Below are 25,036 nucleotides of genomic sequence, written 5' to 3'. Positions count from 1 at the left end.
CCACCCTCACGCCAGGCGCCGGGCTCGCCTCTGGGGAGAACCGGAGGGGTGGGGCTGGCTGGGCTCAAGCACCCTGACTCCCAAGGGTGCCGCTCTGGGCTCCACCTGGAAGCTGGGCACGAGGAGGCCCCAGGCGCTCCGTGGGGCTGCGTGGCTCCGTGGGGCAGCGTGGCTCCGTGGGGCTGGGCCTACAGGGTCAGGGCCCCGCCAGCCCGGAGTGTCACTGGGCGTCTCTGCAGGGGCCCACGGGAGGTGCCCTGCCCCTCATCAGCGCGTCTCTAGGCCTGCCCCAGCGTGCGGGAGGCTCCGGGGAGTCAGGCCCTGGCTCCGAGAGCCACGGGGCCGCCTGTCACTGCAGCTAAGCGAGGACGCCTCCCAGGAGGGCCACGGGGCTCCACGCCCAAGCCCAGCCCAGCCAGGCGCCGGAGCCGGGGAGATGTGCCTGCTCTCGCGGCTCACCACCTGCGCCACGGCAGCGAACTGGCCAGCACACGGCAGGGGAGGAGCCCCATGGAACCGGGCGACCCCACTGGCCTTGGGGGCTGACCTGGCCGGGGCCGCGGGAGAAGCAGCCGTGTGCGGCGTCGGGGGAGCGGCGGGGATGCCGGAGGGTGAGTAGCTCACTCAGGCTCGAGCAGGGGGCCGGCTCCACCTGCCAGGAGCCGGGCCTGCCCCTGCGGGAGCACAGCAGCTGGGAGCCGGCAGGGGCCCGGGAGCTCCCCACAGGGCTGGCGAGGCGTGCCCAGGAGCAGGGCTGCCCCTCCCACTGGGGGCTTGCCAGGCCCTTCCCTTTGGTGGCCTCCCCCTTCCCGCGGGCCCTGGGCCCCAGGCTTGCCGGAGGCGGAGGTGAGCTGCTCTGTGAGCTCAGGGGTCTTGGGCCCCGGCCAGCGAGGGGCTGAGCTTCTCCAGCTGTCGCTGTCTGTGATAGGAGCTTCACTCACGTCCAGCTGCACTTTGGCTGGCCTGGGACGTGGCTGAGGCCTGCGGGCGCTGGGACGGGCTGCAGCAGAGACCAGGCGAGTACCAGGCCAGCGTGGCCCCCGCGCGGGGGCATTGCCTGGGCTCCTGCGTGGGACTGCGAGCGGGAGGGGAGAGGCAGCGGCCACGGCAGGCGTGGAGGGTGGGTACGGCTGGCCCCAGGCACAGGGCTGCAGCACAGCTACCTCCAGGGACCCTGCCGCACTGCATGGATAGCGGGGACAGCAGGAGGGGGACAGTGGGGGGGACAGCAGGGAGGGGAAGGGGAGGGGAAGGGGAATGGGAAGGGGAGGGGAAGGGGAAGGGGAAGGGGAAGGGGGACCCTCCCTGCCTGACTCCACCTTCCTTGTGCTAACCAGCAGGAAACTTGAACATGAAAGCTGCCTCCTTGCGGAGCTTTGCATGTGCCCCAACATGCAGGATTGTTACCGTGGGGCCGCTCGCGAGCGCTGGGCACCGTTGGGTGTCGCCGTGGGGCCGTTCGCGAGCGCTGGGCACCGTTGGGTGTCGCCATGGGGCCGCTCGCGGGCGCCGTCGGGTGTCGCCGTGGGGCCGTTCGCGAGCGCTGGGCACCGTTGGGTGTCGCCGTGGGGCCGCTCGAGAGCGCTGGGCGCCGTCGGGTGTCGCCGTGGGGCCGTTCGCGAGCGCTGGGCACCGTTGGGTGTCGCTGTGGGGCCGCTCGCGAGCGCTGGGCGCCGTCGGGTGTCGCCGTGGGGCCGCTCGTGAGCGCTGGGCGCCGTCGGGTGTCGCCGTGGGGCCGCTCGCGAGCGCTGGGCGCCGTCGGGTGTCGCCGTGGGGCCGCTCGCGAGCGCTGGGCGCCGTCGGGTGTCGCCGTGGGGCCGCTCGCGAGCGCTGGGCGCCGTCGGGTGTCGCCGTGGGGCCGCTCGCGAGCGCTGGGCGCCGTCGGGTGTCGCCGTGGGGCCGCTCGCGGGCGCCGTCGGGTGTCGCCGTGAGGCCGCTCGCGAGCGCTGGGCACCGTTGGGTGTCGCCGTGGGGCCGCTCGCGGGCGCTGGGTGGCAGCGCTGGGCGCCGTCGGGTGTCGCCGTGGGGCCGCTCGCGGGCGCCGTCGGGTGTCGCCGTGGGGCCGCTCGCGAGCGCTGGGCGCCGTTGGGTGTCACCGTGGGGCCACTCGCGAGCGCTGGGCGCCGTCGGGTGTCGCCGTGGGGGCCGCTCGCGAGCGCTGGGCGCCGTTGGGTGTCGCCGTAGGGCTGCTCGCGGGCGCTGGGCGCCGTCCAGTGTCGCTGTGGGGCCGCTCGCGGGCGCTGTGCGCCGTCGGGTGTCGCCGTGGGGCTGTTCGCGAGTTCTGGGCAGCGTCAGGTGTCGCCGTGGGGCCGCTCGCGGGCGCTGGCCGGCGTCGGGTGTCGCCGTGGGGCCGCTCGCGGGCGCTGGGCGCCGTCCGGTGTCGCCGTGGGGCTCTTCGCGAGTGCTGGGCAGCATCGGGTGTCGCCGTGGGGCCGCTCGCGGGCGCTGGGCAGCGTCGGGTGTCGCCGTGGGGCCGCTCGCGGGCGCTGGGCAGCGTCGGGTGTCGCCGTGGGGCCGCTCGCGGGCGCTGGGCAGCGTCGGGTGTCGCCGTGGGGCCGCTCGCGGGCGCTGGGCGGCGGTGGGTGTCGCCGTGGGGCCGCTCGCGGGCGCTGGGCAGCGTCGGGTGTCGCCGTGGGGCCGCTCGCGGGCTCTGGGCGGCGGTGGGTTGTGAGACGTAGGTGGGGGGGGCTGAACACTCCTGTAGCCCTGAGTCCACTCTGTGGGGCAGTCACTGGTGGCTGCGTGGGCTGTGGGTGACCCCTACTGGCCGGTGTCTGTAAGCGCTGCCCAAGGGGAGTCTCACCTGGCCGGGGAGGGGGATTAGAGAGGAAGGGGGGTGCTCCCTGGGGGGATGGGTGTTCTGTGGCTTTGAGAAGGGGCAGTTGGAGTGTGGGGGAGCATGGAGGAAGCAGACGAAAACCAGTCTGGGGGGCTCAGGGGCCTGTGAACCCCTCCCCCAAGGGCGCTAGGGCTGTCGGCCTGTCCTAGGCCTGCATCGAGCCTACGCTGGGCTGGATCTCGGAGCAGCCCAGCCAGGACACAGAGCAGCTGGATTCTGCTCCAGGCTTCCTGCCAGGAGCCAGCTCAGCCCCAGCGTGGCTCCTCCCGGCTCCTGTCCTGCTGGGGGGCTGCTGAGGGTTGGGGGGGCTGGGGGCCCCCAGCTCCCCACACCCAGGGCACTGCACTGCAGCGAGCTGCCTTGCTGGGAGGCCGGCGCCGGGCCCGGTGAGCCTCTCCCCTGGGGCGCTGGGCCCGCCGTGCCAGGGCACTCAGGGCCGGCTCTTCTTCCCGCAGTTCATGGACCTGTGGCGTGTGCCCGCCAGACGAGAGCGGGGCTGGTACTTAGCGCTCATGGCCCCCAATGCCAAGGGCCCCAGTTATGCTTGGCTGGACCCCTCCAGGCTGTACTGCCACTGGCAGGTATGCCCCCCGGCCGGAAGGATTCTGGGCCCATGGGCGTCCCTTGGGGGGGATCCAGCGTGAGGAGAGCCTGGAGGGCACCCTGCCCTAGCTGAGCCCCACGGCGATTGCTGCACGTGTGGGCAGGCCTGCCGTGGCACCAGTGTCCCACGGGCCAGTGAGGGAGGAGGACACCGGCAGTCCTGGGAGCCGGCTGCCCCGAGCAGAAGCGAAGGGGCCGCCGGAGCCCAGCGCCACGGCCTGGCCCGGACGCTGCCACATGCTGGCAAGGGGAGCAGAGGCCTCAGGGCCGTGGCGAGGGCATGGCAGGGCCCTGTCCAGCTGCCCTGGCTTGGGGGAGTGACGCCTGAGCAGGGCTCTGCTCCGGCCGGGGGCAGCAGTCACCAGGCTGGGCCTCTCCCCAGGGCCTGCAGGACTGCATCGCCGACCTGCTCCAGCCCTTCCACCACGACGCCATCGACCTCGTCGCTGGAATCGACGCCATGGGCTTCATCCTAGGTACCCGCCGCCCTGGGGGTGAGCTGGGGCGCGGGGACACGGGGCTGGGCTCTGGCTGACTGGCTGACTGCCCCCCGGCCTGAGCCCAGCCGCCCAGGGTGTGGGGCCGCTCACGCCTCTGCCTGCCCTCGCGCCAGGCGCCGCCATCGCCAACACCCTGCAGAAGGGCTTCCTGGCCATCCGCAAAGCCGGGCACCTGTGCGTGGAGACCCGCTCGCAGCCCTACACCGACTACTCCGCCCGCCGCAAGCTCATGGAGATGAGGACAGACGCCATCCAGCCAGGTGAGGGGCCCGGCTCGCCGCCCCTGCCCCCCCTGGAGCTTCCCTCAGCACGGGCCTGGCTCAGTGCCCCCCATTGTCCCCCGCCCACCCCCCCTGGAGCTTCCCTCAGCACGGGCCTGGCTCAGTGCCCCCCCATTGTCCCCCGCCCACCCCCCTGGAGCTTCCCTCAGCACGGGCCTGGCTCAGTGCCCCCCCATTGTCCCCCGCCCACCCCCCCGGAGCTTCCCTCAGCACGGGCCTGGCTCAGTGCCCCCCCATTGTCCCCCGCCCACCCCCCCTGGAGCTTCCCTCAGCACGGGCCTGGCTCAGTGCCCCCCCATTGTCCCCCGCCCACCCCCCTGGAGCTTCCCTCAGCACGGGCCTGGCTCAGTGCCCCCCCATTGTCCCCCGCCCACCCCCCCTGGAGCTTCCCTCAGCACGGGCCTGGCTCAGTGCCCCCCATTGTCCCCCGCCCACCCCCCCTGGAGCTTCCCTCAGCACGGGCCTGGCTCAGTGCCCCCCCATTGTCCCCCGCCCACCCCCCTGGAGCTTCCCTCAGCACGGGCCTGGCTCAGTGCCCCCCCATTGTCCCCCGCCCACCCCCCCGGAGCTTCCCTGAGCACGGGCCTGGCTCAGTGCCCCCCCCCATTGTCCCCCGCCTACGCCCCCTGGAGCTTCCCTAAGCACGGGCCTGGCTCAGTGCCCCCCCCATTGTCCCCCGCCCACCCCCCCGGAGCTTCCCTCAGCACGGGCCTGGCTCAGTGCCCCCCCATTGTCCCCCGCCCACCCCCCCGGAGCTTCCCTCAGCACGGGCCTGGCTCAGTGCCCCCCCATTGTCCCCCGCCCACCCCCCCGGAGCTTCCCTAAGCACGGGCCTGGCTCAGTGCCCCCCATTGTCCCCCGCCCACCCCCCTGGAGCTTCCCTCAGCACGGGCCTGGCTCAGTGCCCCCCCATTGTCCCCCGCCCACCCCCCTGGAGCTTCCCTCAGCACGGGCCTGGCTCAGTGCCCCCCATTGTCCCCCGCCCACCCCCCCGGAGCTTCCCTAAGCACGGGCCTGGCTCAGTGCCCCCCCATTGTCCCCCGCCCACCCCCCCTGGAGCTTCCCTCAGCACGGGCCTGGCTCAGTGCCCCCCATTGTCCCCCGCCCACCCCCCCTGGAGCTTCCCTCAGCACGGGCCTGGCTCAGTGCCCCCCCATTGTCCCCCGCCCACCCCCCTGGAGCTTCCCTCAGCACGGGCCTGGCTCAGTGCCCCCCCATTATCCCCCGCCCACCCCCCCGGAGCTTCCCTGAGCACGGGCCTGGCTCAGTGCCCCCCCATTGTCCCCCGCCCACCCCCCCGGAGCTTCCCTAAGCACGGGCCTGGCTCAGTGCCCCCCCATTGTCCCCCGCCCACCCCCCCGGAGCTTCCCTGAGCACGGGCCTGGCTCAGTGCCCCCCCATCGTCCCCCGCCCACCCCCCCGGAGCTTCCCTGAGCACGGGCCTGGCTCAGTGCCCCCCCATTGTCCCCCGCCCACCCCCCCGGAGCTTCCCTGAGCACGGGCCTGGCTCAGTGCCCCCCCATTGTCCCCCGCCCACCCCCCCGGAGCTTCCCTCAGCACGGGCCTGGCTCAGTGCCCCCCCATTGTCCCCCGCCCACCCCCCCGGAGCTTCCCTCAGCACGGGCCTGGCTCAGTGCCCCCCATTGTCCCCCTCCCACCCCCCCGGAGCTTCCCTAAGCATGGGCCTGGCTCAGTGCCCCCCCATTGTCCCCCGCCCACCCCCCCTGGAGCTTCCCTCAGCACGGGCCTGGCTCAGTGCCCCCCCATTGTCCCCCGCCCACCCCCCCTGGAGCTTCCCTCAGCACGGGCCTGGCTCAGTGCCCCCCATTGTCCCCCGCCCACCCCCCCTGGAGCTTCCCTCAGCACGGGCCTGGCTCAGTGCCCCCCCCCATTGTCCCCCGCCTACCCCCCCCCCCCCCCCCCCCCCCCCCCCCCCCTGGAGCTTCCCTAAGCACGGGCCTGGCTCAGTGCCCCCCCATTGTCCCCCGCCCACCCCCCCGGAGCTTCCCTCAGCACGGGCCTGGCTCAGTGCCCCCCCCATTGTCCCCCGCCCACCCCCCCGGAGCTTCCCTCAGCACGGGCCTGGCTCAGTGCCCCCCCATTGTCCCCCGCCCACCCCCCCGGAGCTTCCCTAAGCAGGGGCCTGGCTCAGTGCCCCCCATTGTCCCCCGCCCACCCCCCTGGAGCTTCCCTCAGCACGGGCCTGGCTCAGTGCCCCCCCATTGTCCCCCGCCCACCCCCCCGGAGCTTCCCTCAGCACGGGCCTGGCTCAGTGCCCCCCATTGTCCCCCGCCCACCCCCCCGGAGCTTCCCTAAGCACGGGCCTGGCTCAGTGCCCCCCCATTGTCCCCCGCCCACCCCCCCTGGAGCTTCCCTCAGCACGGGCCTGGCTCAGTGCCCCCCATTGTCCCCCGCCCACCCCCCTGGAGCTTCCCTCAGCACGGGCCTGGCTCAGTGCCCCCCCATTGTCCCCCGCCCACCCCCCTGGAGCTTCCCTCAGCACGGGCCTGGCTCAGTGCCCCCCCATTGTCCCCCGCCCACCCCCCCCGGAGCTTCCCTAAGCACGGCCCCAGCAGCCTGGGTACCCCGTACCAGAGCTCCCAGCAGCGCCCCGCCCCCCACGGGCACCGTTACAGCAGCGCCCTGCCCCCCACGGGCACCGTTACAGCAGCGCCCCGCCCCCCACGGGCACCGTTACAGCAGCGCCCCGCCCTCCCATGGTCCCCCCGCCCCTCCCATGGACACCATTTCAGCAGCGTGCCCGAGCAGCACCAGGCAGGAACGGCACGAGGGCGCCAGCGGGGCTGGGGAGATGCCCCCTAATGGAGCCCTCGCCCCCCAGGTCTGCGTGTCCTGCTGGTGGATCAGTGGGTGGAGACGGGGGGCACCATGCGCGCTGCCGTCCAGCTGGTGGAGCAGCAGGGGGGCGTGGTTGCAGGTAGGTGCAGCGTGGGGGGCAGGGGCGCGGGGGTCTCTGTGGGGCTGCCTGGAGCCAGCCCCCGGGGCAAGGCCACCGCTGGCCGTGGGCAGCAGCGCGGGACGTCCCCTGCCCGGAATCCCCTTCTTTGGTTACCAGACTCTTGGGGGTAGCCCCCCCCCCAGGCCCGGGGCTGCTTCAGGGCGTCTGGCACCTCCCGGCTGGCGAGGGACCCCCCCAAGGCTCCCCGGGACACTCCCAGGCTGGCCCTGCTGCCCCCCATGAGCAGGTGGGACAGGAGGCCCCATTGTCAGCGGGGGCCAGGGGGCTCCAGGAGTGGTGCGGAGGCCATTCACCCGGCAGGCTCCAGCCCTGGGAGGAGAGCTCCGTTGGCGGAGGGTTTGCCAGGCAGGAGGGGCTCCGCTGAACCGGGCCCTGGGCGTCGGAAGGAGCAGCCAGCAGCAGCCCCCGAGCACAGGAATTGCCCCCTTTGCCACTTGGGGAAACTGAGGTAGTGATGCAAAGCCTAGCACCATGTAGCCCTGAATGGGTGGGTGCCGTGTTGTCCTGAACTTGGGGGGGGGTGGGCAGGTGCTGCCTCGTGCCGTGTTACCCTGAATGGGGGGGGGGAAGCGGCCTCGTGCCGTGTTGCCCTGAATGGGGGGGGGGAGCGGCCTCGTGCCTTGTTACCCTGAATGGGGGGGGGAGCGGCCTCGTGCCGTGTTACCCTGAATGGGGGGAGCGGCCTCGTGCCGTGTTGCCCTGAATGGGGGGGGGGGGAGCGGCCTCGTGCCTTGTTACCCTGAATGGGGGGAGCGGCCTCGTGCCGTGTTGCCCTGAATGGGGGGGGGAGCTGCCTCATGCCATGTTGCCCTGAACGGGGGGGGGGGGGAGGCGGGTGCTGCCTCGTGCCATGTTACCCTGAATGGGGGGAGCGGCCTCGTGCCGTGTTGCCCTGAATGAGGGGGGGGAGCGGCCTCGTGCCGTGTTGCCCTGAATGGGGGGGGGAGCGGCCTCGTGCCGTGTTGCCCTGAATGAGGGGGGGGAGCGGCCTCGTGCCGTGTTGCCCTGAATGAGGGGGGGAGCGGCCTCGTGCCGTGTTGCCCTGAATGGGGGGGGGAGCGGCCTCGTGCCGTGTTGCCCTGAATGGGGGGGGGAGCGGCCTCGTGCCGTGTTGCCCCTCGGCAGAATATCAGCTTTGCTGGGGCAGGATCCGGCCTGTGCCCCCATAATGCCCGGCGTGGGGGTCCCTGGGCGAGGGCGCAGGCTGTCCGTGAGCCCCGCTCTGCTCTGTGTCCCCAGGTGTGGCAGCCGTCTGCATCGAGGACAGCGAGGGCGGCCGGTGGCTGCAGGAGCATTACAAGTGTTCGCACTGCGTCCCCCACCACCTGATGCCCCAGTTCAACAGCCACTGGCTGGAGTCCTTCCAGGACGCGGGGACCTCGCCCGGCCAGGCATAGCGCCACCTCCGGCCTGCCACCGCACCTCGGACCACGGCCCCTGGGGCTGACCAGCCCCTGCCCCCCAGCAGTGTTCCCTCGCAGAGGGTCAGCCTCCCCCGGCCGCTCACTCAGCACAGCTGCCCCACAGTGCCCTCCGCACGGCTGCCTCCCGCGTGCAAATCCAGCGCCCTGCCTGCAAGCCTGCGCCAGCCTCCCCCGATCTGCCTCGGCCAAAGCGCTGGCTGCCGGCCCCCGCTGCCGACGCCCCCCAGCCGCTGCCGTGGGCCTGGGGATGCCCTCCAGTGCCACCCTGGGGCGCCCTGTGTCCAGCCCACGCCGCTGCACCTTGCCTTGCCTTGGAAAGCGTAGAAAATCGGGTTTATTACATAGCCTCAGAGCCGGGAGGCCTCTCCCCCTGCCAATTACACACTGATTTGCATAGTGAACGAGCTTGGGAGGTCTCTTCCCTCTGGCTGCAGGCAGCAGGGTCTCTGGGGCAGCGGGAGGGGGCACGTCGCAGCCTGCAGCTCCTGCTTCACAGCTGGCGTTCGGGGGCTCCGCAGCGGCCGAGTCGCCCCATTAGCCCAGGGGGCGGAGCACAGGGACCCGGCTCTGCCCCAGCCCGCAGGGAACAGCCGGGTGTCTCCGTCGCCCCGAGGCGGGTCCGGGCAGGGAGCGGGGCAGGCCTGGCACCCAGCCGGTCTGGCTGAGCCGTGGTGCGGAGCCGTCTGGGACCTGCCCGCGGAAATGGCAGCAGCTCTTTGGTAGCGCAGGGGTCGGTGCACGTGGCGGGGCGGGCGGGGCCGGCCTCCCCTAGCGGCAGCACTTGGCTTTGCTCCTCTGTGCCGGCAGGTACAGGTCGCTCTCCTTGCCCTGGAGCTCTGGGAAAGCAGCAACGTGCCGGGATGGCCAGCGAGCCCAGCCACTCAGCAGCCCAGAGCCCTTGGCCCGCGGGCACCGGGGGAGCTGGCTGTGACTCTCAGCTCAGCGCCCAGGGAGGAGCCACCGCAGAGAGCCCAGGGCTGCTCTCGGCCCCACGGGCCCCCTGGGGTTGGGCAGGGTGGGGCGGAAGCCTGCCCCTCCCCTGCTCCATGGTCCCCCAGCCCGGCGCTCCCCCCGCCCGTGGGGCCGATCCCAGCACCCTCGCGGCCCCAGTACTCACGCACGACGTCCCCGATCTTCCTGGCGCTGCTCTTCTCCAGCTCGGCCAGCACGCTGCTCTCGAACGTCAGCGAGGCCACGCGGAAGAAAAACTCCCGCACGTTCTCGCCTGCCCGGGGAGAGGACGCTGAGGCCGGGATGGGCCGGGCGCTGGGGCACACGCGGGGCGCACGGGCTGCGGCGTGGCCCTGCCTGCCCGAGGAGCGACATGCCTGGGGCGATGCCACGGTGGGGCAGAGGGCTGAGGGGGGTTGAGGTGTGGCCTGGGCAGCGGTGGGGCGGGGGGGGGGGTCAGACCCCAGTGATGCCAGCAGGGAATCTGGGGCGAAGCGTCAGCCCTGGGGGTTAGAGAGGCAGCAGCCAGGGGCCCGTCTCCCCGCTGGCCCCACCAGCCAGGCAGGGGCACTCACCGGTGAGCGAGGACACGGCCCAGTACTCCGCCTGCATCTCCCTGGCCACCTGGAGGGCGTCTCTCTCGATGAGGCTGTACCGCGCCGGCAGCTGCGGGGAGACGGGGGTCACCGCGGGAGCCCAGGGGCCGCCCTGGCGGGACAGACGGGGGGCCGGCAGCTCCAGGGCAGAGAAGGACCCCAGGGCTCTGTCCGGGGAGTCGGCTGCACCAAGCTCCCCCGGGCCGTGGGTTGGCCCCAGGCTGTCCCCAGCGAGCGCCACTGGGCTGGGAGGGGCCGGGGCGGGGGCCCCCACTCACACTCAGATCCTTCTTCGAGCCCACCAAGAAGAGGATCACGTTGGAGGGGTCGTTCTCCTTCAGGGCGTCGGCCAGCCACTGCCTGCCGGGCGAGAGCGGCCCTTAGCCGGGGAGGCAGGCAGGGCCCTGGGCCCGAGACGGCAGCAAACGGCCCCCTGGCGCAGCTTCGCCCCTGGGCCTGCACCCCACCCCCACGCCTTGACTTCCCGCCTGGGCTCCCTGGGCCTTGAATAACTCACCACGGGCCGAAGATGCTGGGCCTCCCCATCCCCTCCGGCCTCCCCCCATCCCCTCCGGGCCTCCCCCCATCCCCCCGGGCCTCCCCATCCCCCCCCCGGGCCTCCCCCCCATCCCCCCCGGGCCCTCCCCATCCCCCCGGGCCTCCCCATCCCCCCCGGGCCTCCCCCCATCCCCTCCGGCCTCCCCATCCCCCCCCGGGCCTCCCCCATCCCCTCCGGGCCTCCCCCCATCCCCTCCGGCCTCCCCATCCCCCCGGGCCTCCCCCCATCCCCTCCTGGGCCTCCCCATCCCCCCCGGGCCTCCCCATCCCCTCCGGGCCTCCCCCCATCCCCTCCGGCCTCCCCATCCCCCCGGGCCTCCCCCCATCCCCCCCGGGCCTCCCCATCCCCTCCGGCCTCCCCATCCCCCCCCGGGCCTCCCCATCCCCCCCGGGCCTCCCCCAATCCCCTCCGGGCCTCCCCCCATCCCCTCCGGCCTCCCCATCCCCCCCCCGGGCCTCCCCATCCCCCCGGGCCTCCCCCCATCCCCTCCGGGCCTCCCCTTCCCCCCGGGCCTCCCCATCCCCCCCCGGGCCTCCCCCCATCCCCTCCGGGCCTCCCCACCCCCCGGGCCTCCCCCCATCCCCTCCGGGCCTCCCCACCCCTCGGGGCCTCCCCCCATCCCCCCGGGCCTCCCCCCATCCCCTCCGGGCCTCCCCTTCCCCCCGGGCCTCCCCATCCCCCCCGGGCCTCCCCCCATCCCCTCCGGGCCTCCCCACCCCCCGGGCCTCCCCCCATCCCCTCCGGGCCTCCCCACCCCTCGGGCCTCCCCCCATCCCCCCGGGCCTCCCCCCATCCCCTCCGGGCCTCCCCACCCCTCGGGCCTCCCCATCCCCCCGGGCCTCCCCCCATCCCCTCCGGGCCTCCCCTTCCCCCCGGGCCTCCCCATCCCCCCCAGGCCTCCCCCCATCCCCTCCGGGCCTCCCCACCCCTCGGGGCCTCCCCCCATCCCCCGGGCCTCCCCCCATCCCCTCCGGGCCTCCCCACCCCTCGGGGCTTCCCCACACCCCCCGGGCCTCCCCATCCCCCACCGGGCCTCCCCCCATCCCTCCCGGGCCTCCCCATCCCCCCAACCTCCCCATCCCCTCCTGGGCCTCCCCATCTCCCTGGGCCTCCCCACCCCCCGGCAGAGCTCTAGGAACGCCCCCTTGTCAGAGTCAGTTCCACACACTGCTCCCCACCTGGCCCCTGGGCTCTGCCGGTGGCACCCTCCCTACCCCCGGCATCGGCCCAGCCCCGCCTGCCTGCTGTCGTGGTGCCCCCCAGCAGTCCCCTGGCCCGCGGCGGCGTGGCCGTACCTGGTGTGTGCGAGCGATGCCACGTCGTTCACATCGAACACAATCACAATGGCTGGGGAGAGAACAAGATGAGGTGAGAGACGGGAGGTGGCAGGACCACGGGGGTGCTATGGCGGGGACGCTGGTGGGGCTGGGGGGTGTTACCGGGGGACGCTGGCGGGATCTGGGGGGATGTTACCGGGGGACGCTGGAGGGGCTGGGGGGTGTTACCGGGGGACGCTGGCGGGATCTGGGGGGGTGTTACCGGGGGACGCTGGCGGGGTCTGGGGGGTGTTACCGGGGGACGTTGGCGGGGTCTGGGGGGTGTTACCAAGGGGACTCTGGCGGGGTCTGGGGGGGTGTTACCGGGGGGACTCTGGCGGGGTCTGGGGGGGTGTTACCGGGGGACGCCGGCGGGGTCTGGGGGGGGTGTTACCGGGGGACGCTGGCGGGGTCTGGGGGGGTGTTACCGGGGGACGTTGGCGGGGTCTGGGGGGTGTTACCGGGGGACGCTGGTGGGGTCTGGGGGGTGTTACCATGGGGACGCCGGCAGGACGGGTGGGGTGTTACCGGGGGACGCTGGCGGGGTCTGGGGGGTGTTACCGGGGGACGCTGGCGGGGTCTGGGGGGTGTTACCGTGGGGACGCTGGCGGGGTCTGGGGGGGTGTTACCGGGGGACGTTGGCGGGGTCTGGGGGGGTGTTACCGGGGGACGCTGGGGGGTGTTACCGGGGGACGCTGGCGGGGTCTGGGGGGTGTTACCGTGGGGACGCTGGCGGGATCTGGGGGGGTGTTACCGGGGGACGTTGGCGGAGTCTGGGGGGGTGTTACCGGGGGACGCTGGGGGGTGTTACCGGGGGACGCTGGCGGGGTCTGGGGGGTGTTACCGTGGGGACGCTGGTGGGGGTCTGGGGGGTGTTACCGGGGGACGCTGGCGGGGTCTGGGGGGGTGTTACTGGGGGACGTTGGCGGGGTCTGGGGGGTGTTACCGTGGGGACGCTGGCGGGGTCTGGGGGTGTGTTACCGGGGGACACTGGCGGGGTCTGGGGGGTGTTACCGTGGGGACGCTGGTGGGGGTCTGGGAGGTGTTACCGTGGGGACGCTGGCGGGGTCTGGGAGGTGTTACCGTGGGGACGCTGGCGGGGTCTGGGGGGGTGTTACCGGGGGACGCTGGCGGGGTCTGGGGGGGTGTTACCGGGGGACGCTGGCGGGGTCTGGGGGGGTGTTACCGTGGGGACGCTGGCGGGGTCTGGGGGGGGTGTTACCGGGGGACGCTGGCGGGGTCTGGGGGGGTGTTACCGGGGGACGTTGGCGGGGTCTGGGGGGTGTTACCGGGGGACGCTGGCGGGGTCTGGGGGGGTGTTACCGTGGGGACGTTGGCGGGGTCTGGGGGGGGTGTTACCGGGGGACGTTGGCGGGGTCTGGGGGGTGTTACCGGGGGACGCCGGCGGGGTCTGGGGGGGTGTTACCGGGGGACGCTGGTGGGGTCTGGGGGTGTTACCGGGGGACGCCGGCGGGGTCTGGGGGGTGTTACTGTGGGGACGCCAGCGGGGCGCTGGGCGTTGCAACAGGCCACAGCGTAGGGGCAGGGTACAAGCCCCTGGCTCTCAGCCTCCTGGGCCTGGCCTCACCTTGGGCTCCACGGTAGTAGGTGGACGCGATGCACTTGAATCGCTCCTGGCCAGCTGTGTCCCACCTGGGGGGAGCGGGCAGTGCGTTAGGGGGAGGGCAGCGCACTGGAAGGAGAGTGGGAGGGGGCAGCGTGTTAGCGGGGGGAGGGGGCAGTGCGTTAGGGGGGAGGGGGCAGCGTGTTAGCGGGGGGAGGGGGCAGTGCGTTAGGGGGCGGCAGCGCACTGGCAGGAGAGTGGGAGGGGGCAGCGTGTTAGCAGGCGGTAGAGGGCAGTGCGCTGGTGGGAGAGGGAGCGCAGCGCGGTAGAGGGTGGGGAGGGCACAGTGCTCTAGCGGGGGAGGGGCAGCGGGTAGAGGGGGAGGGGCAGCACTCTAGCGGGGGAGGGGCAGCGTGGTAGAGGGTGGGGAGGGCGCAGTGCAGTCTAGCGGGGGAGGACCAGTGGGGGAGGGGGAGGGGCAGCGGGTAGAGGGGGAGGGCAGCGCTCTAGCAGGGGAGGGGCAGCACGGTAGAGGGTAGGGAGGGCACAGCAGTCTAGCGGGGGAGGGGCAGCAGGTACAGGGGGAGAGGCAGTGGGGGAGGGCAGCACTCTAGCGGGGGAGGGGCAGCGCGGATGAGGGTGGGGAGGGTGCAGCGCTCTAGCGGGGGAGGGGCAGCGCGGATGAGGGTGGGGAGGGCGCGGCGCTCTAGCGGGGGAGGGGCAGCGCGGATGAGGGTGGGGAGGGCGCGGCGCTCCAGAGGGGGAGGGGCAGCGCGGATGAGGGTGGGGAGGGCGCGGCGCTCTAGCGGGGGAGGGGCAGCGCGGATGAGGGTGGGGAGGGCGCGGTGCTCCAGCGGGGGAGGGGCAGCGCGGATGAGGGTGGGGAGGGCGCGGCGCTCCAGCGGGGGTGGGGCAGCGCTCCAGAGGGTGGGGAGGGCGCGGCGCTCCAGCGGGGGTGGGGCAGCGCTCCAGAGGGAGGGGGAGGGCGCGGCGCTCCAGAGGGGGAGGGGCAGCGCGGATGAGGGTGGGGAGGGCACGGCGCTCCAGAGGGGGAGGGGCAGCGTGGATGAGGGTGGGGAGGGCGCGGCGCTCCAGCGGGGGAGGGGCAGCGCGGATGAGGGTGGGGAGGGCGCGGCGCTCCAGCGGGGGAGGGGCAGCGCGGATGAGGGTGGGGAGGGCGCGGCACTCCAGCGGGGGAGGGGCAGCGCGGATGAGGGTGGGGAGGGCGCGGCGCTCCAGCGGGGGAGGGGCAGCGCGGATGAGGGTGGGGAGGGCGTGGCGCTCCAGCGGGGGAGGGGCAGCGCGGATGGGGGTGGGGAGGGCGCGGCGCTCTAGCGGGGGAGGGGCAGCGCGGATGAGGGTGGGGAGGGCGCGGCGCTCCAGCGGGGGAGGGGCAGCGCGGATGGGGGTGGGGAGGGCGCGGCGCTCCAGCGGGGGAGGGGCAGCGCGGATGGGGGTGGGGAGGGGCAGGGGTCCAGCGGGGGGCGGGAGGCCGGGCACCTGGGAGGGGCCGGGGACTCACAGCTGCAGGCTGAAGGGGACGCCCAGCACCTCGAAACGCTCCATCTCGAAGTCCACCCCGATGGTCGCCTTGTAGTTCTTGTCGAACGTGTCCTTGCAGAACCTGCGAGGGGGGCGGGTCACCGAGCAGCCCCCCCGACAGGCCAGGCCCTGGGGCTCGAGCCAGGGAGCCCCCTCGGGGGGGGCAGTGGACACAAAGAAGCGGGGGGCCCACGGGGGTCTCCCGGGACGCTGACGCGCCCAGCGCCCGCCCCGCCCCCGCTCCGGCGCTCAGCCTGGCCAGGGGACACCCCACCGCCAGCCGGGAACGGCCTTGGGCACGAGGCGACTCCCCGTAGCCCCTTGGCCCACGTCTCCTGGCCCAGGCTGCTCCTGCCCCCCAGCCCCTCCTGGGCCCGGCAGCGCAGCCCCCAGCCGGCTCCACCCACCTGTTGATCAGGCAGGTCTTGCCCACTGACAGGTCTCCCACCACGATGATCTTGGAAATCTTAAACCTGGCGGAGAGAGCCGGGCACATGAGCTGTTCGCCCGTCCCACCCCGCCAGGGCCCGCAGCATCCCCTGCCTGGGGCTCACGGGCCCTGCTCCGGCTCCTTTCCGCACCCGTGTGCGGAATAAACGTCTCACCCAGCGGGCGTGCGCAAGGTGCACCACCCGCAGGAAGGCGTGCCGCGGCCCCGGGCAGCTGTGGGCGCCCCACTAATCAGCCAGTGATTAATTGCCGGCGCGGCCGTCTCCTGGTAACCTCGGACACCCAGGCAGGCTCCATCTGCTCAGGGACTCTGGGAGCGACCCGCCCTGCACTGCTGGCAACTACAGACCCCTGCGCAACCGGAATCTCCTCCCCTCTCCCCAGGCACCTCACCCGCCCCAGGCCCTGCCCCCAGGCACCTCACCCGCCCCAGGGCCCTGCCCCCAGGCACCGCACCCGCCCCAGGGCCCTGCCCCCAGGCACCTCACCCGCCCAGGGCTCTGCCCCCAGGCACCTCACCCGCCCAGGGCTCTGCCCCCAGGCACCTCACCCGCCCCAGGCCCTGCCCCCAGGCACCTCACCCGCCCAGGGCTCTGCCCCATGGCACCTGCACCCCTCACGGCCCTGCCCCCAGGCACCTCACCCGCCCCAGGGCCCTGCCCCCAGGCACCTCACCCGCCCAGGGCCCTGCCCCCAGGCACCTCACCCGCCCAGGGCTCTGCCCCCAGGCACCTCACCCGCCCAGGGCTCTGCCCCCAGGCACCTCACCCGCCCCAGGGCCCTGCCCCCAGGCACCTCACCCGCCCAGGGCTCTGCCCCCAGGCACCTCACCCGCCCAGGGCTCTGCCCCATGGCACCTGCACCCTTCACGGCCCTGCCCCCAGGCACCTCACCCGCCCAGGGCTCTGCCCCATGGCACCTGCACCCCTCACGGCCCTGCCCCCAGGCACCTCACCCGCCCCAGGGCTCTGCCCCCAGGCACCTCACCCGCCCCAGGGCTCTGCCCCCAGGCACCTCACCCGCCCAGGGCTCTGCCCCATGGCACCTGCACCCCTCACGGCCCTGCCCCCAGGCACCTCACCCGCCCCAGGGCCCTGCCCCCAGGCACCTCACCCGCCCCAGGCCCTGCCCCCAGGCACCTCACCCGCCCAGGGCTCTGCCCCCAGGCACCTCACCCGCCCAGGGCTCTGCCCCATGGCACCTGCACCCCTCACGGCCCTGCCCCCAGGCACCTCACCCGCCCCAGGGCTCTGCCCCCAGGCACCTCACCCGCCCCAGGGCTCTGCCCCCAGGCACCTCACCCGCCCAGGGCCCTGCCCCCAGGCACCTCACCCGCCCAGGGCTCTGCCCCCAGGCACCTCACCCGCCCCAGGGCCCTGCCCCCAGGCACCTCACCCGCCCAGGGCTCTGCCCCCAGGCACCTGCACCCCCCAGGCACCTGCACCCCCCACGGCTCTGCCCCCAGGCACCTCACCCCCCATGGCTCTGCCCCCAGGCACCTCACCCCCCACGGCCCTGCCCCCAGGCACCTGCACCCGCCCTACGGCTCTGCCCCCGGGCACCTGCACCCCCCACGGCCCTGCCCCCAGGCACCTCACCCCCTACGGCCCTGCCCCCAGGCACCTCACCCGCCCCAGGGCTCTGCCCCCAGGCACACTGCACCGGTCCCACGGCTCTGCCCCCAGGCACCTGCACCCGCTGCTCTGTCTCTCCAGCCCCTGCCAGTGCAGGCTGTGCCCTTTGTAAAGGCCTTTTGGGAGCCTCAGGGCCAAGCGCTGGGACGAGCAGTGGCAGAGTCACCCCAGTCGCGGGGGCCCAGCCCTGCAATGCTGGGGGGCTGGCGGGGCGATTCGCCCTCCAGATCAGGCCAGGGGCCAGGGCTTCTCACCGCTGTGCTGAGCCGCAGCCCGGAGCCCCCGAGTCCCTTGGGGCAGCACGTCCAGATTCCACCATCCCTGGGGGTGGCTCTGCTCTGGGCCCAGCTGCCCCCTGCCTCCTGCTGGGAACCCACCTCCCTGCACCCTCCCGGCAGCAGCCGTGAGCCGCCAGGCCCGAGCTGAGCCTCTGTGAGAGCCAGCGGGCGGCAGGGCTGCCTGCAGCCCCCAGGGCCCCTGCTCCGGCTCCAGGCAGATCTCGGGCCAGAGCTCGTCTGCCCTGGGAACCTGGCCCAGCTGAGAGGCGCCTTCCAGAGGCACTGGGGCCCCGGAACAAGGCAGGATCCCACCTCCTCCCCTGCCCACCTGCATTCCTGCAATGGGCGTCAGCTCCCGCCATGCTCCGGCATGCAGGGCTCTTCCAGAGACATGGCTGGGTGCACCCCAGGGTGCAGTTCTGTGTGCCCCACGCCCAGCCCGGCTCAGCCCCCTGCCCTGCCTGGCTTGGCTCAGCCCCCTGCCCCACGCCCAGCCTGGCTCAGCCCCCTGCCCCACGCCCAGCCTGGCTCAGCCCCCTGCCCAGCCCGGCTCAGCCCCCTGCCCTGCCTGGCTTGGCTCAGCCCCCTGCCCCACGCCCAGCCCGGCTCACCCCCTGCCCCACGCCCAGCCCGGCTCACCCCCTGCCCCACGCCCAGCCCGGCTCACCCCCTGCCCCACGCCAAGCCTGGCTCACCCCCTGCCCCACGCCCAGCCCGGCTCACCCCCCTGCCCCACGCCCAGCCCGGCTCACCCCCTGCCCCACGCCCAGCCTGGCTCACCCTCCTGCCCCATGCCCAGCCCGGCTCACCCCACTGTCCCTGTTCGCTGCTCCTGGCAGGCGCTGGTTACTTGGGGATGGAAGCTGGTGCGGGAATGGAGGGCGGCCTCTCTGTGAAAGCACTGGAAGGGAGCAGGCAGCCGGTGAGCGGGCAGTGGCGCCCCAGGAGCCCGGCTGGAGCAGCAGGGGCCCAACAGGGAGCCCAGGGCACACTGCCACTCGGCTTGCGGAGGGACCACACACGCAGCCTTGCTCCAGTCGCAGCCGAGTGCAGCCAAACGCCAGCAGCTCCTCAGTCTGGCTGCCAAGCCAAGCACGGCAGGACAAGCTGGGGAGAATCCGGCCCCCTCCAGCGAGCTTGGGCCCTTCCCGAGCTGACGCTCTTCCTCCCTGGCCCCCCGCAGGTATCGATCCCCCCAGGCCCCTGCAGCCCTGCGTGCCCACCTGCGGCAGGTCGGCGACGACCCGGTCCCTCCGGATGGGGGCCAGCATGCTCATCATGTGGAGCCCGAGCCGGCCGGGGCGCCCAGGCACCCGCACTCGGCCAAGGGTTGAGAGAGGTTTCCTCCCCGTTGCTGGCGGCGCGTCCTGCAGGGAGAGAGCAGGGGGGGGGGAGAGGGGGCTGCACCCTCTGCTCTGCCCAACCAGGCCACCCGCCAGGAGAGCGCCGCACAGTGGAGCAGGGGCAGCTGCCTCTGGCTCCCAGCCTGGAGGGTGGCTGCACCTGGCCCCCCGCGTCGACACAAATGGGCAGCCACTCAGCGCGCCATGAGCTGCTCTGCTCTGTCTGGGGGCCAATGGTCCCTCTCCTTATTACCCCCATGTGCGGAATAAACTGTGTTCTGTGCCCAAGGCATGTGTGACGTGCACCACCAATAGAAGCAGGCTGCTGGCGGTGGGCGCTCTGCCAGCCAGCTGGGCAGCCCCGAATCTCTCCTTGGTGGCTGCCCAGGGGACACTGCTGGGTGCCACACTGGCCTGCTCCAGCCTGCCTGTGCCAGGCTATGGAGACGTCCAGCCGTGGGGAAGGACGTGCCAGAGCCAGGCAGGCGACAGCTGCGCTCCCGTCGTCTCTCGAGCGGCCCCTGGGCTGGAAGGGGGACGAGGCTGCAGCCGCGCAGGGCGCTGGGCACGCGACAGCTCTTCGAAGGGCCCCCTGGCCCAGCCTTACAGCCGGCCGGCACCTGGGGGATCTCACATGGGCCCCCCGTGGGGCAGGGGCCGGGCTGGCCAGACCCATGCCTGCGTGGGGCCCTGTGGCTCCCGGCGGGGTCCCTGGGCCGGCAGGGCGGGTCACTGACCACGCGGCTCGCTGGACAGCCATGGCTATTCCCGGCCCTCGGCCTCCTTGTTTCTCTTGTGGCTGCCCCCTCCCCCCGCCTTACCCCCGATCTGCTGGGGGGCTCTGACCCCGGGCCCCAGCCTCCCCCCAGGCCCTGGCTAGCCCAGCTGGGGAAGGGCCCCAGGCCGGGCACTGCTCCACTGACACCGGGGACCAGGCTCCGGGCAGGGAGGATGCATCTGGCCAGGGGCGGGCTCCTCGCGGGGGGGGTCCAGAGACCCTTCCCCTCCCCCCCCGCACCAGCGGCGCCTTCGGGCTGCGGGCAGACGGGGGGAGGGGCAGGTAACCTGATCCCCGGAAATTCCAGGGGCTGCGCCGGCAGCAGCCGGGCCGGGGAGAGGGGCCGGCGCACGTGGGGCAGAGACACCCCGGCCGGGCAGCCCCCTCCCCCGGCAGCCCCCCTCCCATCCCCCCCGGCCCGGGCAGCCCCTCCCCCCGGCAGCCCCCCCATCCCCCCCGGCCCGGGCAGCCCCTCCCCCCGGCAGCCCCCCTCCCATCCCCCCCGGCCCGGGCAGCCCCCTCCCCCCGGCAGCCCCCCTCCCATCCCCCCCGGCCCGGGCAGCCCCCTCCCCCCGGCAGCTCCCCTCCCATCCCCCCCCCCCGGCCCGGGCAGCCCCCTCCCCTCCGGCAGCCCCCCTCCCATCCCCCCCGGCCCCGGGCAGCCCCCTCCCCCCGGCAGCTCCCCTCCCCTCCGGCAGCCCCCCTCCCATCCCCCCCATCCTTGGCAGCCCCCTCCCCTCCGGCAGCCCCCCTCCCATCCCCCCGGCCCGGGCAGCCCTCCTCCCATCCTGGGCAGCCCCTCTCCCATCCCCCCCCGGCCCGGGCAGCCCCTCCCCCCGGCAGCCCCCCTCCCATCCCCCGGCCCGGGCAGCCCCCCTCCCATCCTGGGCAGCCCCTCTCCCATCCCCCCGGCCCGGGCAGCCCCTCTCCCATCCCCCCCATCCTGGGCAGCCCCCTCCCCTCCGGCAGCCCCCCTCCCATCCCCCCCCGGCCCGGGCAGCCCTCCCTCCCGCCCCCATCCCGGGCAGCCCCCTCTTCCCTCCCCGGCTCTGGCAGCTCCGGGCAGCCCCTCTCCCATCCCCCGCTCCCCCATCCAGGGCAGCCCGGGCAGCCCCCCGCCCCGCCTCGCCCGGGATGCCGGGGAGCGGGGCTGGCTCTCCCCCCCGGGTCCCCACTTGCAGGCTTGTGGCTCCAGCTCGTGTCCCCTCCGCACCTTCCCCGCGGCTCTCCCGCCCCGTCCCGTCCCGGCTCCTTCCCGCGACAGCTGCTTCTGGCTAATGACTCACAGGCCGAGGCTCCGGAGGAGCGGGGGGGGGGTGGGGGCGGGCTGAGCCCCCCGCAGAGCATCCGCCCCCGTGACACCGGGCCCGCCCCGGGGCTCCGGCCGGGCATCCCGGCCCAGCGGCTCCCGCCCCGGAGCGGCCAGCGTGGCCGGGGGCGGCGCGGCACAAGAGGGTAGAGGCGGTGCTGGGGGGAGGCGCCAGGCAGGCCCGGCTGGGCAGCCCTGCACGGGGGGGGGGAGCTGCCCCGGCTGGGGTGGGAAGGCAGGGCCAGTGCTGCTCCCCAGGGGCCACAGCCCCCCGGCCCATGCCGGCCCCCAGCCTCACCCCGGAGCCCCCAGACGGGCATCTGGAAGCTGCCCGGCTTTGGGACCAGCCTGGCACATCTGGCAGCTCCAGAGAGGGTGCTGGGTGCTGGGCGCACCTCACCTTGGCTGGGCCCAGCCTCCACATGGGTGGCAAGGGGGGCAGCTTCACCCTGGCAGCGTTCCACTGGCCTGGCCAAAAAGGGGAGGAAGAGCTCCGATGGAATGGTTGGCTCTGTGCCCCCGGCGGCTCCTGGCCCATGGCCTGGCCTCTCTCCCATCCCTCTGCCGGCAAACCAAGCCCCTCTCCCCTCGCCTCCATCCTACTGCACAGGATGCTTCTGGCACCCGCACTGCTGGCTGTGGGCGTGCCGAGCCCAAGGCCGGAGGAAGGGGCCGGTCTGTTCCTGCGAAGGAGGCATGACAGCGTCCTGTTCAGGCAGGAGCCAGAGTTGAGGGAACGCCAGGGTGGGCCTGATTCTGCCCGGAAATGGGTGACATGATCATTATTGAGTCTTGGTGCAAAATGCTGCTCTCTCCTGGCAGAAGAGGGACAAACCCGAGTCTTGTACTGCACAGTGGCCTCTTGGCGCATAATGGGCCTATCCTGCCTCATAGATGTAAGGGGAAATCCTGCCTCACCAGTCTATTAGAATTCTTGAAGGGTGTGAAAAATATATGGACAAGGGTGAGCCAGTGGATACAGTTTACTTGGACTTTCCAAAAGCCTTAGACCAGGTGCCTCTCAAGCCAAGTGAGCTGTCATGGGATAAGAGGGAAGGGCCTCTCAGAGACTGATAACTGCTTAAAAATGAAACAAAAGCCAGGGCTATACAGCACTTTAAAGACTAACAAGATGGTTTATTAGGTGAGGAGCTTTCGTGGGCCAGACCCACTTCCTCAGATCAATATGTGGAAGAAAATTGGCACGACCATATATACCAAAGTGATACAATCAAAAAAAAGTGAACACACATAAAATTGACGAATCAGGTTTAAGAACAGAGGAGGGAAGGTGAGTGTCTGTGAGGTATTGACATTAGGGGTGATAACTGGGGAAGCGATCTTTGTAATGGGTGAGATAATTAGCATCTTTGTTAAGACCCATACGTAAAGTGTCAACATGGTTAGGCTGGACCTAACCATGCCAGTTACAAGATCAAGAGCACATATTCCTGTTCATCCAGAAATATAATATTTATGCCATCATGTGCCTAAAGTGTCTGTCTGCTATGTACATTGGACAAACTTCTCAGACACTTCACCAAAGAATCAATGAGCATAAAACAGACATCAGGCTCTCTCCCAGAGAGAAAACTGTTGCTTGCCATTTTAACCAGACTGGCCATTCCCTCAATGACCTTAAAACATGCATATTGCTTCAAAGAGATTTTAACTCCAGACTTTCAAAGAGAAGCCTCAGAACTGTCATTCATGCTTACGTTTGACACTGAAATCTGATTCGTCAATTTTATGTGTGTTCATTTTTTTGATTGTATCACTTTGGTATATATGGTTGTGCCAATTTTCTTCCACATATTGATCTGAGGAAGTGGGTCTGGCCCACGAAAGCTCCTCACCTAATAAACCATCTTGTTAGTCTTTCAAGTGCTGCATAGTCCTGTCTTTTGTTTCAGCTAGACCAGACTAACACGGCTACATCTCTGTCGCTGGTTAAAAATGAGAAGCAAAGGGTAGGAATAAACCATCAGTTTTCCCAGTGAAGATAAGTCAATAGGGGATTCCCAAAGGGTCTTACATGGAACCAGTGCCATTCAACATAGTCACAGTAGGTCCAGAAAAGGGGGTGAACAGAGAGGTGCAGAATGCAAAAGTGCTCAAGATCGTTAAGTCCAAAGCTGACTGCAAAGAGTTACTGATGCAGTGTCACAAAACTGTGTGACTGGGCAACAACAGGTGAAATTCATTGTTGATAAGTGTAAAATAAAGACATTGGAAAAGATAATAGCAACTGTTCATAGAAAACAATGGGGGCTACGTTAGCTGTTACTGATTACTTCTACAGCCCTTTCTTGGAGTGATTGTGCGTAGTTCTCCAAAGACCCATCTGCTCAATGTGCACCCGTAGTCCAACGAGTGAACAGCCTAGAGAGGGATCCATGAGAAGACAGAAGATAGCACAGTGCTGCGGTGCAAATCCACGGGCTCTCCACCCCACGAACATTGGCTTCATTTCTGAGCGCTCCTTCTGAAAAAAACAAAGATTCTGTAGAGCTGGAAAAATTACAGGGAAAGGCATAAAAATGATTAGGATATGGAACAGCTTCCATACCAGGAGCAATTTTAAAAAATGGGAATTAATATTCAGCTTGGAAAAAAGACGACCGAGGGGAGATATAGTAGAGATCTAGAAAATCATAAAGGACGTGGAGAACATGAGTAGGGAAATGTTATTTCCCCCTTAAACATGTAACCCAGAGGCACTGAGGCTACTGACAAGGGAGAGTGAAGTCTGCTCGGCAGCCTGAGCTGAGCGCCAGGTGGCTTTCAGCTCCTGTGGTAGAGGCTCTATAAAGATAACACAGAAACCAGGGGTCACACCATGAAATTAATAGGCCTTAGGGTTAGCACAAACAAAAGGTAGTCGTTCTTCACATGATGCACAGTCAGCCTGCTAAACCTGTTACCAGAGGATGTGAAGACCAAACGCATAACTAGGTTGGAAAAAGAATTAGATACCTTCATGGAGGATGGTCCAAGACAGTCAAGGATGCAATAAACCCATGCTCTGAGTGTCCCTAACCTTTTCAGGAATGTTACGTATCGGTTACTTGAATAGTTGATTACTCTCGTGAATTCTTCTCCGTTACTTGACTATTCTGTAGTACCCGGGGGTGGGGCCGGCAGCTCCAGCCCCACTCCCGTGGTGCCCCCTGCCAATCCACACTGCTGCCTCTGTATCTGAGGCAGCAGCACGGGGTGCCATGCAGGAGCTGGTCCACAAGGGGAGCCAGTTTAAAAAACAGATCTAAGTTCCCGTATCCGGTGTGAGCTGGAACTGAGCGGGGCTGCCTGCCTGCCCAGCTCCTAATACACTTTAAATGCAGAGCCACAGCAAGGGTAGGTCCCAGACCCAGTGCAAGCCAGGACTGAGTTGGGCTGCTGTCCAGCCTGCTAAAAAATTGATTGGAGAGGGGGGATATGTGTAGTGTATAGCATTAATCAATAAGCTTTTGCTTATCAGTTAATCGACTACACTATTACATTCCTAAATGTTTTGCCTGCTAGAACAATAGGGGGTGAATGATAGGGGAAGGATCACCGAATAAATAGCCGTGTTCTGTTCCTTTCCTCTGAAGCTATGTCCACTTCTGTCTTGTGCAGGGGTGGATAGAGGGCAGGGCGAACGGGGCGGCTGCCCCGGGCCCTGCGCTTCAGAAAGCCCCGCACATGCACCGTGGCGCCACTGCGCATACGCATGGTGTCACTGAGCATGCGCCGTGGCAAAGGCGGGGCCCCGCAGAATTATGCTGCCCAGGGCCCTGCAAAACGGTCATCTGCCTCTGGTCTTGTGACACTTTTAAAACATTTGTATTAACACTTCTTGCTATTCAATGTATAGAATTTCAGTATGTGATTAGAAATGTCATTGTCCCATGTACCATTCATTTGTGCCATGTTTGGGGACTCCTGGATGGAAGGTGTTTAATAGGATCAAAAATTTCAAACTATGAATTAATTTAAAAAAAAGCTTTTTAAAAAGACAATCTTTCTAAAAATCATTTGCACAAAAGGGCCAATGTAGACAGCAGAGATTTGTTTTCTGCAAAAAAGCCTCGATTGCGAAAATGG

The 25,036-nt window shown here is 70.2% G+C and overlaps 2 protein-coding genes across 15 annotated transcripts; one reads left to right on the top strand and one right to left on the bottom strand.

Annotated features, from left to right (window-relative positions):
• The first annotated feature begins 701 nt into the window (after window positions 1-701).
• Window positions 702-9,028, top strand: LOC142819221 (uncharacterized). Of its 5 annotated transcripts, none has more exons than XM_089772196.1 (6): window positions 702-846; window positions 3,295-3,420; window positions 3,825-3,918; window positions 4,056-4,202; window positions 7,066-7,161; window positions 8,443-9,028. In XM_089772196.1, exons 2-6 carry the CDS (start codon window positions 3,298-3,300, stop codon window positions 8,598-8,600), a joined length of 618 nt encoding a protein of 205 aa, XP_089628322.1. In that variant the 5' UTR covers window positions 702-846; window positions 3,295-3,297; the 3' UTR covers window positions 8,601-9,028. The 5 variants fall into 5 exon arrangements, with proteins under 5 accessions (XP_089628322.1, XP_089628323.1, XP_089628320.1 ...); XM_089772197.1 differs by lacking the exon at window positions 702-846 and adding an exon at window positions 860-1,016 and having other exon boundaries at window positions 3,834-3,918; XM_089772194.1 differs by lacking the exon at window positions 702-846 and adding an exon at window positions 862-1,016.
• RAB34 (RAB34, member RAS oncogene family) lies at window positions 8,939-21,572 on the bottom strand. Of its 10 annotated transcripts, XM_075904508.2 has the most exons (11): window positions 21,348-21,555; window positions 18,741-18,884; window positions 18,327-18,418; window positions 15,563-15,628; window positions 15,136-15,237; window positions 13,638-13,702; window positions 12,029-12,080; window positions 10,453-10,534; window positions 10,154-10,244; window positions 9,745-9,852; window positions 9,264-9,463 (listed from the first exon to the last, which is right to left on the bottom strand). In XM_075904508.2, the coding sequence occupies exons 1-11, from the start codon at window positions 21,543-21,545 to the stop codon at window positions 9,396-9,398; spliced, it is 1,068 nt and encodes a 355-aa protein (XP_075760623.2). In that variant the 5' UTR covers window positions 21,546-21,555; the 3' UTR covers window positions 9,264-9,395. The 10 variants fall into 10 exon arrangements, with proteins under 10 accessions (XP_089628311.1, XP_089628314.1, XP_089628318.1 ...); XM_089772185.1 differs by lacking the exon at window positions 13,638-13,702 and having other exon boundaries at window positions 8,939-9,463; window positions 21,348-21,560; XM_089772188.1 differs by lacking the exons at window positions 13,638-13,702; window positions 21,348-21,555 and adding an exon at window positions 20,925-21,078 and having other exon boundaries at window positions 8,939-9,463.
• Window positions 21,573-25,036: the final 3,464 nt, after the last annotated feature.

The sequence above is a fragment of the Pelodiscus sinensis genome, chromosome 21 (genome assembly GCF_052426305.1).
Source record: "Pelodiscus sinensis isolate ZL-2025 chromosome 21, ASM5242630v1, whole genome shotgun sequence".
Lineage (NCBI taxonomy): Eukaryota > Metazoa > Chordata > Testudines > Trionychidae > Pelodiscus > Pelodiscus sinensis.
The sequence above is the reverse complement of the archived record's forward strand: the minus strand, read 5'-3'. Positions and strand labels throughout refer to the sequence as shown.

What these genes read in the sequence shown, in the direction of transcription:
- LOC142819221 (XM_089772196.1), top strand. Translation starts at nt 3,298, where the DNA reads ATGGACCTGTGGCGTGTGCCCGCCAGACGAGAGCGGGGCTGGTACTTA. An exon ending in GGCTGTACTGCCACTGGCAG is followed by an intron (nt 3,421 to 3,824) that starts GTATGCCCCCCG and finishes GCCTCTCCCCAG; the next exon opens with GGCCTGCAGGACTGCATCGC. An exon ending in GACAGACGCCATCCAGCCAG is followed by an intron (nt 4,203 to 7,065) that starts GTGAGGGGCCCG and finishes CTCGCCCCCCAG; the next exon opens with GTCTGCGTGTCCTGCTGGTG.
- RAB34 (XM_089772185.1), bottom strand. Translation starts at nt 21,545, where the DNA reads ATGGAGGCGAGGGGAGAGGGGCTTGGTTTGCCGGCAGAGGGATGGGAG. An exon ending in GCATCGCTCGCACACACCAG is followed by an intron (nt 10,535 to 12,028) that starts GTACGGCCACGC and finishes CTCGCCCGGCAG; the next exon opens with GCAGTGGCTGGCCGACGCCC. An exon ending in GGCCGTGTCCTCGCTCACCG is followed by an intron (nt 9,853 to 10,153) that starts GTGAGTGCCCCT and finishes CTCCCCGGGCAG; the next exon opens with GCGAGAACGTGCGGGAGTTT.